This window comes from Manduca sexta, chromosome 14 (assembly GCF_014839805.1).
Source record: "Manduca sexta isolate Smith_Timp_Sample1 chromosome 14, JHU_Msex_v1.0, whole genome shotgun sequence".
Lineage (NCBI taxonomy): Eukaryota > Metazoa > Arthropoda > Insecta > Lepidoptera > Sphingidae > Manduca > Manduca sexta.
The window spans coordinates 6,731,473-6,744,827 of record NC_051128.1 but is presented as its reverse complement, the minus strand read 5'-3'; the positions used below and the strand labels follow the sequence as shown (position 1 = coordinate 6,744,827).

At 35.4% G+C, this 13,355-nt stretch overlaps 1 protein-coding gene across 3 annotated transcripts in view; it reads left to right on the top strand.

Annotated features, from left to right (window-relative positions):
• Positions 1–13,355, top strand: part of LOC115456087 (protein spinster) — a 32,523-nt gene that overhangs the window by 12,820 nt on the left and 6,348 nt on the right. For all 3 annotated transcript variants that reach the window (XM_030184968.2, XM_030184966.2, XM_030184965.2), the window contains exons 2-5: positions 8,155–8,351; positions 9,237–9,388; positions 12,123–12,323; positions 12,906–13,037. In XM_030184968.2, coding sequence (XP_030040828.1) covers positions 8,155–8,351; positions 9,237–9,388; positions 12,123–12,323; positions 12,906–13,037 — 682 coding nt within the window. The remainder of the gene's footprint in view (positions 1–8,154; positions 8,352–9,236; positions 9,389–12,122; positions 12,324–12,905; positions 13,038–13,355) is intronic.

The window sequence follows — 13,355 nt, the reverse complement described above, 5'->3', positions numbered from 1 at the left end:
AAATGGTCTATTATATTAATAGTGCCTTTGTAAAGATTTCCACGTCTAGCTTAATTTTAATGTGTTTATTGTTCGTGTATTAACAAAACAAATATTTTTTAGAGTTTGTTTCATCAGAAACTTCTGTGAATGAATGTAATTGCTTGTTACGGTTAATATGTATGTTTCCGCTGTCTGTGTTAGATTTAATTAGAGCGGTCTACAGAAGTGGGTGCTCGTCGGCAATACTTTTAGATGTGGCGGCCCACTGGCCATCTGGTCTTCATGTATGTGTATACCTTCTTGTGATGGAAATATGCGGCTCAAACCGCCTTGACATATATTTTTGTTTAAAATTTTGTTTATGTTTAGATAATCCTTTTTTGAAAATTATGTTAATAACGAATATTTTCCTTTTAAACATTTAAGTCTGCCATGGCTATTTCATTGCTTAAAAATATATAGAATTATGTACATTAGCTATATAGATTATAGATAATAAACTGTTTTCCATGGTTTTGTTTGTATAAGACTCCTGCACTATGTGTGTTTATAACAGTAGCTTGTTTGCAGTGATACGATATTACGTCCCCGGGGCGATCCGTCTCTGACAGCAAACAGAGTTTGCGATCGCCGGAAATTAATGTTACGGGAGTGCAGTGTGCACTCCCCATTTTCCATTTTCTGAATTGATTGTACCGATAAAGATCGCTGTTTTTTTTATTATCAATGGATGTATCGAAGCTATACATTTGTATACCTACCGCAGTCGCCGTTCTGTATTTATTTTCCTTTTATGATTTTACATAAATAATTTACTTACGTACTATTATAGGTAGTTTAGTAACAATAAAAAAAAAACTATAAACTAAGAATCTAAACTTACTGAACCGACTTGTATACTAAGTAAGTATAATATTTTCCTAGACCTGAAGGCGTCATCAGCCGTCTGGCTATCGACAAATACCTCCTTCGTTATTTGTTTACTTATATTGTTTGTTACTTTTCTATCCCGACACTTCAGTGGCTGATTGATGGACCAACCAAAAACGTCCTTGTATAATCGCCACAATTAATGTCGCACAGAGAATTTAATTTTATGCGCGTTGCTAAGTTGAGGTGTCCCAGACGTGTAGGTCAGCGACAGTGGGTAAACTATAAATAAAAATGTTGAATTTCATCACCGTGACATGACCGAGTGAACAACACCACGGGCCGCGTGCTCGGTGCACACCCGCGCGCCGTCACGAGCCGCCGTACGTTTCGCGCCACGATTTCCGCGCCGTTGATTGGTTTACGCGAATGGCGTGATGCGCAAGGCTGGCGCGTGCGTTGGATAATGTGTTTCCCGCCAGTGCTGCCACCTTGCCGGTTCTTGCTCATAATCAGATGGTGACGTAAATGACCGTTCGGTTTTACCACCGCATCGCTGCCACGCTGCAGTATACAAAACGCCCACAAACTTTGAAGGTTACCGGTTTTATCTTGAATTATTGTAATTAGCAAATCATCGCAAATCTTACCTGTGTAAAACGATTTATTTCATTTTTGTTTAATTTTAGAGTGATTTGAAAACTCTTGTAATGTATGATTGTTTAAAAAATACGACCTGAAAATTCTGTGTTTATTCCGTAGGTATAATATACTTAATTTTAATGACAATAAAATTATTTTTCTATGGAGCCTTATTAATGCAAACGGCATTTCGATATAAAGTATAACTACATCGATACCTATGTCAAAAAGCGAATCCAACCAAATAATAAAAAACAAAAATGTGCATCGGCCAGTTGCTGTTAGCGCAACTCTGCCTCACTGTAAGTAGCTTCGTGAAAGCGTTTTAAGGAGAGTGTTCTCAATTTTTGGACATAATAATTTCATTTCCCTTAGAAAGTATGTAAAGTTACCAGCACATAGCCAATTTACGCAAAAACTGGGATCCCGCTTTTTGCAATGGATGGCGTGTGTCAAATAGAGTGGACACAATAATCTTCCAAGGACAATAAAATTATTTATGCTCTTGATAAATCGATTTTAGTGCCCGCACCCATTCCAGATCCATAGTCTAACTTGACATTGCAAGCTTGAGTGAATGGGGGTTGGAAAAAAGCGTTGCGTTGTTTAGCTTAAAACATATAAAGCACAATGCGCAATGCCAATATATAACAACCCAATCCATATTTTACTAAACCCCAGTTATTTTTGTGTGCAACGGAGCCCAGAGGCAAATGTCTAGCTAAAATTAAAGCATCTTAAATATCAAAGCCATCCGCCACTTTATATTTAAGTAACCAGTAACCATATTAAAAGTTTTTTGAAGAGATGTGGACATTTTCTTTGAATCACGTAGGTGCCTATATAACGTTATGATCTGACGCTCTTTTGATGTATCTTTATGTTTTTTCCTTATAAGGAACTGCAAGATAAGTGTCTCTTTGATGTTTTCTGTTGCCGTAGTTCTCAAATATCCTATCCATGTACTGACTAGTACATATTTTCTTTTTATCTGTTCTCAGTGATATATCTACGAGTAATTTAAATTATGTGGATAAATGTATTCCAAGCACTAAAACAACTACAGCCGACTATGTACTGATTTGGTGGTTTAGAAAAATACTGGCAAAAGTAAAAAAAAAGAACAGTGGGGGACCATCAGGGTTTGTCGAAATTACCGTACACTTTGAACTAAAGGAGTAGTTAATTAAATCAGTGAGCTTATTAACCAATTGGGCCAATGGGAACACACGAGGTTAAGGAATCACCGAACTGGTTATGAACTTGGAGCCGTGATGAAATTCGACACGAAGCAGCGAAGTTTGGAAACCTACATAAAGTTACATAAAGCTTAGTAACTTACAGACCATTGTGTATGGATGACTAACATAAATAATAAAATCTACAGTAATGGTCATTAAAAGCATTAAATCGCCTGCGTCCAAAAGTATTAACAATCAATAATATACTTATGAAAAGACATAGAAACCTAGTATTATCAAAAACGCTTTTAGAAAAATGTGTGCAATTAGATAAAGGAAAACCGACTAAAGGTGATCAACACGATATTATCGGATAAAATAATCTTATCCTAGCGATGGCTGCATCGTTTGCAACGTGATTTTATTATAATTCGATATAATTAGTACTCATGCTTAGACTCCAAATAAAACCTTCAATAGGCACCCGACTTCCAGAAATATATTAATAATTATAACAAACTTGACCATGTAAAGTCACATTGATTAGTTATTTTTAGTATCTATCCTTATTTCATATTTTTAGTTATACAGGCAACACTTAAATCGAACTGTTATCTCGGCATTGCTAATGGCATTGTGGGTGGATAACAAATGAAGCCGTATTATGTTTATCATATTTTTCATTAAACGTTTATAAAAGCTTTATTCCATAGGTGTGCTTGCGTGGTCAAGGTGTTATAATGAGCCTTTAAAAACTGCGACCAGAGTATGATTAATTTTTAAAAATGCAATAGCATTAACAATGTTGTAATCGCAAATTTTGAATTTAACGTAAATGTTGAAAATTTGGTAACTTTTTCTGTAGAACAAACGTCATTAATTATTACTGTGTTGCATTGACTTGCAAATTATCATGTCGATTGTGAATTGACCGTGAAATGTGAATTATCTATTGCGTCACAACGGTATAGCTTAATAAATATTTAACGAATAGGTAACTTTTTCATAATTTGCGATGTCATTGAACACTTTCATAAGAAGAATAAAATGTTGCATTATCGTATTTTCTGTATTAACATCTTAGTGATCTGAGAGCTCGGCTTTTTGTTTACGGTCTACTGAACAACGGTTCAACGTCTTCTCACGTAAGAAAGTGAGTAGGAATCTCTAGCTAGAATTGCATTTGTATTTTGGATCTCAATTATGATGATGTAAGATATTAAACCTATATTCTCACATTCTACTTACCAGTTACATTTAAAAAAAATCATCTAAACTTGTCGCGTTCGAACTGTTTTCATTTTCTGCCCAAGAGTCATAGCTTGACGTCAGAATTTAAGAAAAGATTGTGAATCACGATGCGCAACTTTGATTAATTATTAGTTTGCAGAGACGAATACAAGCTATGGCCATCTAGTCGATGGAATTTTTTAAGAAACCGACCAAATATACATACTGATATCTGTTATGGAAACTTAATTAATTTACTTGGCCACTATAAATAGATCAATTGATTACTTTAATTATCTTGTTGCGTCTAGTATTGCTTTTAGAGTTATAGCTAATGACTCATATTGATAAAGAAACCTTGCTAAACGGACTTAGTCCGGTTGGGATTACCTAATGAATGCCAATATAACAAACTAGGCACGACCGTCCGTTTGGGAACACCAAATTATATTATGAAACCACGCAATTCGTGACGTTCGATGTTTTTATGTTGTGGGTTGTTTCATGTTTGTCGTCATCCTGAGAAGACTGACTCAAAATAAATATTTCGCAAGAATCGTCGAGTAAACTTTGAACTTCGTTCTACTTCATGTTTCCAATAATGAAAATTGTCAATTTTAACATTAAAAATGCTACACATACAAATGGTCAAATACATTGCGATGACTAAATTATTGTTACCAAACGGAAATTTGTGCAGATTCTAGTATATATTCTAGTATATGTTGCCCAAAACTGATATGAATATAATTATTTTAAAATGCCAAGAAAATATCATGTTTTGATAAAAATGCAGTAGTGTGAATGTTGTTTGAAAACATGTGTGTAGTCACGTGGAGCACTGCTTTATCATAATCAATTCAAGATAAAAATATTATAGTTACCTATACGAAAAGATATAAAATATCTACAGCGTGTCAAACGAAGGTGCCAACTGCCTACGGAGGACTGTTACATAAACGCAAGACTAACAAAAAAGTAAAAGCACTTAAAACGTAGTCTGAATAAATGTTGGGGCTTTAACAAATAAACCATGGCGCGAACAATAGGGGCACGAGTAATAAAAGAATGATTTATTACAGTGTCAAAATGATACGACGGAACTTTTGTGGGGAATGCTTTTTATACTAGATACAATTTTGTATTTAATCAACCGTATGAATATTCTGGATTTGATAGGAAGCGATCCAGCTGCCGCGTCTTTTAAAATGTCGTTGAAGACACATACGGTCCTAGATCGATAAATAATGCGTTTAGAGATGTAAGTGTGGCGGTACAGTTAGTGCATATACCGCCCCTCCGACAGTTCCTATTCGGAGGTGGTATATAAGTATTAATAATCTACGAGGTCATTTATTGATAGTAATTTTATATAGATTTTTTTTCCATTGTATTTCTAAGAATTTGTCCATAATTTTGTAGTTTGAAAAGATTTGAATATCTCTAGCGACATCGACGGCTGCTTTTTGCTGATAATCTAGAAAATGTACGTGTGTTTGGATTTGTTTGCCAGACAATTTTGTTTATCGGGCAGTGCCAAGTATAGTTTGCACTCGTAAACCACACCTTTCTGCCATCGGACCCTCATGTCAATATTTGTCGATATATCTGTTGCGAATTTGTTTACTTTGCCGTGTGGACTTGGCAACGAACTTTCATGTACGGTTGATTTAATCGTGCTTTACCCTTTGAAAGGTTTTTTATAATTAGGTTTCTGACCAGCTGCGAGCGAGATTTAGATAACGGTTCGGTGTTTGCTTTATTATATATCCCAATTGTACTTTCCTTATGGGTACGTAGACAGAAAAAAAATATTTCAGAGGTTCCTCACATATACATTATATTATATTATATAAAATATAAACTAATTAGGTATATCTTATGCGGTGCAGGAGCATTGAAAGAAAATTCCACTATGTGCAAACCAAGTTCCGGCTGATTACGTATGTCGGCGAATGCGGCCACTCACCTTCACAAGGCCAATTTATATTACGGACAGGACTACATGTTTTTTTTTTAACGGAACAGTTAATCATGCGTTAGACCAACATGAAAATAAAAAGCATCATCAGCGTCAGTATCTAAATGCGGAATGTTTTTATGTTCCATTAGTCCGGGATGATTTTATTTAATTTATTTTTATATGTACTAAAGGACAATCAGCGTTACAAATATATATTATATACTATGTAGGATATTGGTTCATTTATTATAAACGTTTCACAGTTTACTCAATGGATTCACACTTGCTTTATATTTTCATTAGAAATTCCGGTCATGCCCGTTCATACATTACTGTTCCGATTGTTAGTTGGTGCATGACGAAGCAACGCAGCCCACGTGCGAACAACGACGCGGCGCAAGCGCATCTTTCTACAGTTCCTGCGTGCTTTAAAAACTGTTGACGCATTTTTGTATTAATGTATTTTTAGCAGAAACATTAGAGATTTCATCGGTCTAGAATTCAGACGCTTGTTACATTACTCGTTTAGAATATTTAGTTTGTTTTAGTTATATTACCTATTCAATTAATGCTGATTTTTGGAAACAAGATATGTGCCACCAGTATGCAATAAATGTTTTTAATACTAGACTTAAGATCATATTATATAAATTACGCTTATATTGAACTAAGTATTTAAACATATAATTGAAAATCTTTACCCACGTGTGCGTCTGTCATAATATATCTGATAGGGTATTGTTGATCGAAGGTAGACAAATTATAATTTATATTTTGTGTGGATCCCAGTTTTTATGTCCAGTTAAATAAAATAATAACTTGCCACTCCTTTTGCGTTTAATACTGTAGCACAACTTGTAAATTATTGGTTGCAATTCAAATCGAGCTGCTATCTTTCATAAGGTGTAAAAAAAAAAAAATAGTATGATGTGTGAACATATTTTTTTTTTATTTTTTATAACTAATGGATGCTTAATCTAGGTTTTAATTTTGAACATGTCCTTTGTTACGTTTTGGAAAAAAAATGGTCGGAAAAGTCACCAGCTATTACGTAATTATAAAATTGGCACTTTGTATGAATTGTTTCCTATTTTTGTTATTCAATTTACCGTCGAGACAAATGTGCAGTTACTTTTACATGAGTCATTATTGATTGGTCTACTTGATTGTAGTGTATTGTTTAACCTAGGTTTTATTTTGGTAGTGTCGTCGACCCCCGTGATGATCTTTCGTGACCCCATTGAGTTTAGTACCACCCACAGCTAAAAACACTCGAGTAGGTAATATAACATTTTTCGCATTATGTACTTAGCTCACCGAGTAATAAACGTGGCATTTAGGAATAGTGTTTACGAAAATGTCCGGTGTTGTTTATTTTTAACCGACTTCAAAAAAGTAGGAGGTTATCAATTTAACATGTATTTTTTTATGTTTTTTACCTTAGAGCTCCGTCATTGATTAACCGATTTCGAAATATTTTTTTTTATTCGATAGAATATACCGCCAGATTGTTCGCATAGTTTCAGTAGTTTGGTTTTAAAACTTAAATTACTAGAATAATTATTTTATCCAAGTAAACGAAATTGCAAATTCAGCCTTCCTGTGACGGTTTTAGTTGTTTTTTTTTTATTGTGCCAGCTGTATTTCGTGTGGTGGAGCAATGCAGGCAGATGTACTGCGATGTGTTCATATTATGTAGAATAAATTTACCTTATGTGCTTTACCGCATTCGTGACATTCAATGCCATTACAAATGACCTCTAATACTTAGTAGCATAAAATAGTGCATAATATTGATTATAAAACTTTAACCCTCGTGTTAATCCAGCGCCATGCCAATTATGGAAAACATTTAGCCTAAAGCTTTTGGATTTAATACTTCTTTTTACAGAGTCGGTGCCTAATGCTTGTTGATTATCGCTGAAGTGTTAGCATGTTTATGAGTCTCTTTATTTTTTTCATTTTAATTAACGAGTAGCTATTCCTGCTTCAATTGTTGTTTACTACGATTTGTAAACATTACGACCATTGATTAAAATAGTACTTAATTGTTTTATGCCCGTCGTTTTCTACTTTCTGTATAATGGCATATTTGTCAGGGGCGGCTTAAATTGATTCTAAATAAATAAATATATATCTACTGTAAAAAACACAGCATTCATATGATTGCTATAAAAAATTATTAGCATTCGATTAGTACTTTCGTCAGCCAGTTTAGCGAAACTGACATCTGGTACTTATTTTGAACTTGTAAAAGAGTTTTGATATATTTTTTTCTTTTCGCAGGCGTGCTAGACGATGTCAAGAAAGAGTTCCACATCGGCGATGACCGCGCGGGGTTCCTGCAAACAGTGTTCGTGGTCGCGTACATGGTGTTCGCGCCTATATTTGGCTACTTGGGAGACCGGTACTCCAGGCGCGTCATCATGGCGTTCGGAGTCATGCTGTGGAGTCTTACGACTTTCTTCGGGTCGTTTTTAAAGGTAGGGCAGAATACCATCATCAGATACATTGTTTTCGATAATTTCATATAAGTTATGTAAAATGTATCAAGGTTTTCAGAATTGTAAAGCGTTTATAAGCTATAGCTTTAAATATATTCAATAATACAATTCACTATCTGCCTAGTTGGTAGATGTTGTAATTCATCCCATTATGTATGTTTAACAGAAACGTGAGCTAAGGTCAAGGTATGATCTAAGACTCCGTATTATGCGAGTTCTAGTAATTTTAAAGTCAATATATACTAACATAGTATTTCCTTAAGGAAGTGTAATTTTAGGAAAGTTCTCGATTCGAAAGATATAGAGAATTAGAAAGGCATGATAAAAATGCAAATTATTTGCTGCAGGTATGTGTGAATTACTCGAATTTTCATTGATAAAGCGTAAAATAGAATTACATTGAATTAAATAACAATCTCTGTAAGTAACACGAGCAAGCCTGATTTACATAGGCAAATCAATTTACCTCAATAAATTGTTTCCTGGTTAAGTATAAGAGTTAAAATTTTTGTTACTGCCTATTTCCTTATTCATTGTTCAAACGGAAAGTACTATATATTATCGTTGTAAACTTGTAAGTCATGACGTAATTATTATATTGTACTTTATGCCGACTATATAAGTATCATTTTTAAAAATGTATATTAATAAGTTATTATTCTACCAGTAGGTACCACAATATTCCTACAAGATAGAATTATTCGTAATGTGCTAAATTAAAAATCATTCATATAAGAAACTCATTGAAAGTTGTAATTGGAATCAAGGACATTTTTATTTATTTTGATTTCATTAAGTATTTTTTACTTTATTGAATTGTACAATATAATATCATGGTAATAATCGAACCCTTTTTATTTTTAGGATTTCGCATTATTCGCCTTGTTCCGTGGATTGGTGGGCATTGGTGAGGCTTCTTACTCGACTATCGCGCCCACCATCATCAGCGATTTGTTCGTGGGAAACGTCCGGTCGAAGATGTTGGCATTCTTCTACTTCGCTATACCCGTTGGCAGGTAAAAAAGCAATACGCATGCGTGGGTAAGATTTCTATCACACCAAAAGTTAGTGTTTACACTTAAAGCATCGGAATGTTTGCCGGCAAACATTCCGATGCTTCATGGATTAAATAAGATAAAAAAATATTACAAAATAATATGCATATATGTGGGTAAGATTTATAAACCACACTCCAAAAGTTACTTTGTTTTAGTGTTTAAATATCAATGGGTACAAACTTTAAGTTTGTGTTCCGAATATTCATTCATAATTCCTATTTAAATAAATACGCAATCAATTGAATGTTTCTGTTCTTATGACGCCTCTAAATTTGTTAAGCGAGGTTAAATTTTGAAAGACGTATATAGGTTGTTTTAACAGAATGATATTCGCAATGATCAATTGATGTGACTTTCATATAAACGGCAATGTTAAATCAATATAAATATTGTTTGGTGTTTAATAAAAATCAACTATAGTACGTATGTCTAGATTGTCCGCGTCACATGCGGCGTTGTAAATGATTCTCATTGACTTCTATGGCAAAAAATAACTGGTTCACGCCGTCCGACCGACATTCAGCTAACTAATGCAATGTTAGCGAATAATTTATCGATCAAATTATAACGTTATGTTAATCATGTCTTAAATTATAAAATTATGAGTTGCAGCAGTTTACAAATGGGTATATTTGTCTCACATTTAACTTTTATTGAGTGTTGATTGAATTCATGTCGTATAAAATATCTATTGAGTTTTTCCATACTAAAGATACTTTTGCGAATAGTACAAGTTGAACTCTGAAATATTTAAGTTTCTACTTATATACCTAAATAATATGAGTAACAAATATTATTATTGGCTGCCTCGGTGGCGTAGTTGTATTGCACGTCCGGTACAATAGCGCTCTGAGCTCCTGGGTTCGAATCCCGGGTCGGGCAAAGTGATATTTGGGTTTTTCTGCTCAGTATCAGCCCGGAGTCTGCAATTTGTGCCCGATATGGCGATAGGCCCGCCCCCTATCACATCATGGGACGGAACATACTTGGCGAAAAGTGGGTGCCCTAGTTGCGCCTCTGCATACCCCTTCGGGGATAAAATGCGTGATGTTATGTATGTATGTATGTATGTATAATATTATTATTTTTGCCGCTGTACTAATATATAAATTTGTATGCTGTGGTTTATAATTGAAGAGGCACGTCACATTGTTAATTGTACCAATATTACGACATTGTATTTATTATATGCCGTGTATCCTTTGTTGGAGGCCCTTAAATAAATAAATAAATATTGGAACGTGTTACCCGTGTTTTACCTCATAATTATTTATCATCACCAGTGGCGAGGAGATATTTTCCGAAAGGGTACCCGACACAACATATACTAATCGGCATGTTTGCGGTCCGCCAATCATTCTAATGATAATTAGATTCTACATAAAGAAAAGACGGCAAAAATCGGTGTATATGGTCCCTTCGTCACTGCTCATCACATGCTTGTGCTAATGCTACGATTATAATGCAAAAATCTATAGTATTGTATGTTTCTACCGGCTCATCATCATGGTAGTACGAATAAACACTTTATTCGTAGTTTAGCTGGATCGATAAGTATGCACTATGCACCATGGTTTACATCACAGAATGACATAAAGAATCGAGTTTCGTACCGCGTTCGGTGCGGTTGCCGAGATTGCCCGCTACTAGGCGTTTTAAACAAAATAGGTACAGAGCAACGAGGTAAATTTTAAATAATTCTATTTTTTTTTTAATTAAAATAACGTTCCATTTTTCTATTTATAAAAAATTGTCGAAACGTATTTAACTCAATATTTCGAACAAAATAATATTGTGTTAATGGTTTATAAACTCGTAAATAGATAAAAATAGTTAGTAGGTACTTATGTATATTTCCTACATAGTATAATTGTTTCCTACTTTATTTACCACAAATACTATTATGTAATACTTGCGGTGTAGTTACTAGTCGCTGTTACACTACATGTCGGTTGACGATGCTTAGGGAAAATATCATAACCTTGAAATTTTCTATACAAGTAAAAACCTAAGCGATTTCATTAGTGCGGAGGCAAATGACAAATGTATTGAATCTATATTAATTTATAGAAAGGATAGGTATTGTACCTGTCTTTCCTGACCGCACCATAGTCACAAATATCGGTGCTTACTCCTGTACATAAGGCTAGCAAATCTCAATGGAGATCAGCAAGGTGTGCAAGAGATATTAAGTATAAGTGTGTGTGCGCAATATACTGATGCATACTGTTCCGTCACTCTCATAACCGGAGAGAGATCAGGCGCAGGACTAATATTCCTGCGCCTGATCTCTCTCGCAGCACGTAAAACCGTCAGGCTTTACATGCTTTCTGAGGCACAGGGGTATCGCACCGCAACTTCCTGACTCCGATCTGCGACTGAGTAACTTTTAATATGGAAAAAATAAGTCATAATTATTTTTGACCCGACCCGGAACCCAGGACCTCAGTGTTGTAGTTGTACCGTGTATTATTACATTCACGCTACCGAGGACGTCAATATACACTAGAACATTTGAACATATTACGGTAATAAAAAATCCAACTTGTTTTACAATAAAAATAAACCTCTTAAATAAATAACTACCATTTATTTTGTATTAGTTAATCACTGATCCAGCGGTCATTTTAAAGTACGCGCCATTTTACATTAGTTTCAGACATTTCATTGATTTTATATAATTATTTTCCAGTGGCCTCGGTTACATAGTGGGCTCGGTGGCTGGTGCTGCGGCGGGCAATTGGCGATGGGGTCTCCGTGTGACTCCCTTCCTCGGGGCCGTTGCCGTCGCTCTCATATCGTGGGTCATGCAGGACCCTGAGCGGGGCCAGGCCGAAGAGAGTCACATGAAACCCACGTCGTACAGAGATGACCTTCGCGCCCTTGTCAGAAAGTAAGATTCGCTCTTTTCTTGTTACGCAACTGCTGTTGTCCCCATTACCGAACCAATTTAACTTGACCTCTATGTTTTCTACGCAGACGCGTTTTGGCAGACTCTCCGGTTTCGTCCAACTTTAATCAATGTTATTGCAGTATCCAATTTAGTTTATGCCTTTTAGGAATGCAAACATCCCACACAATGTCATTTAGGGGTTTTACGTTAAGCGACGCTGAGTAGTTTATTGGGTGAAATTGTTTTCAACTTCATTTTTGAATTTTAATATCATTGTAACTTTTCCTATATTACAATATTGTATTTCTGTTCTCTTTACTACTATTATTAACATGATCAAATTTGTTAGGTTTGATTCGGTAGTGACCTTTAGTTGTACAGTATTCCCACCGTGCAAGGTCCTTCCATTACATGTTTCGTTAGCCCTGAGCTATGCGATTGGCTATAGATTTTTTTTTATCATAAAAAAATATTTTTATTTTAAAATATCCGTTTCCGTTTTGGTATACTCAATGTCAATCTATTCCCCACATAATGTTTATTATCGGCACGTTGTTACTAATTTGTGGCGGTTGTCCACAGTCCATCGTTCATGCTGTCGACGCTCGCGTTCACGTGCGTAGCGTTCGTGACAGGCGCGCTCGCGTGGTGGGGGCCGCAGTTCATCTACCTGGGACTCACCCTGCAGCCGGGCGTCGACATCACCCTCGAGAGGTAACATATCACCGAACATCTAGAATAATGGGTGGAATCAGGGGCGTAACCACCGCCGTATCAATGATACGAGGCCCCCGAGCTTTGCGGCCTCTCTTGGCCCATACATACATTAAACAAAGCGGGCAAAAGTTCGCACTGCCCTGAAGAGACCCCAACAAATATAGATTAGGGCCTCTCTATGGCAAGCTACGGTATTGGGTTGAATACCCATGATTATAATTCAAGGTGCTCTTCATAGAATACCTTAAATTGTTCCTTATTGACACTCCATAGATGACATTACTATTGCATTATGTAAAGGTACAAATCTCATCA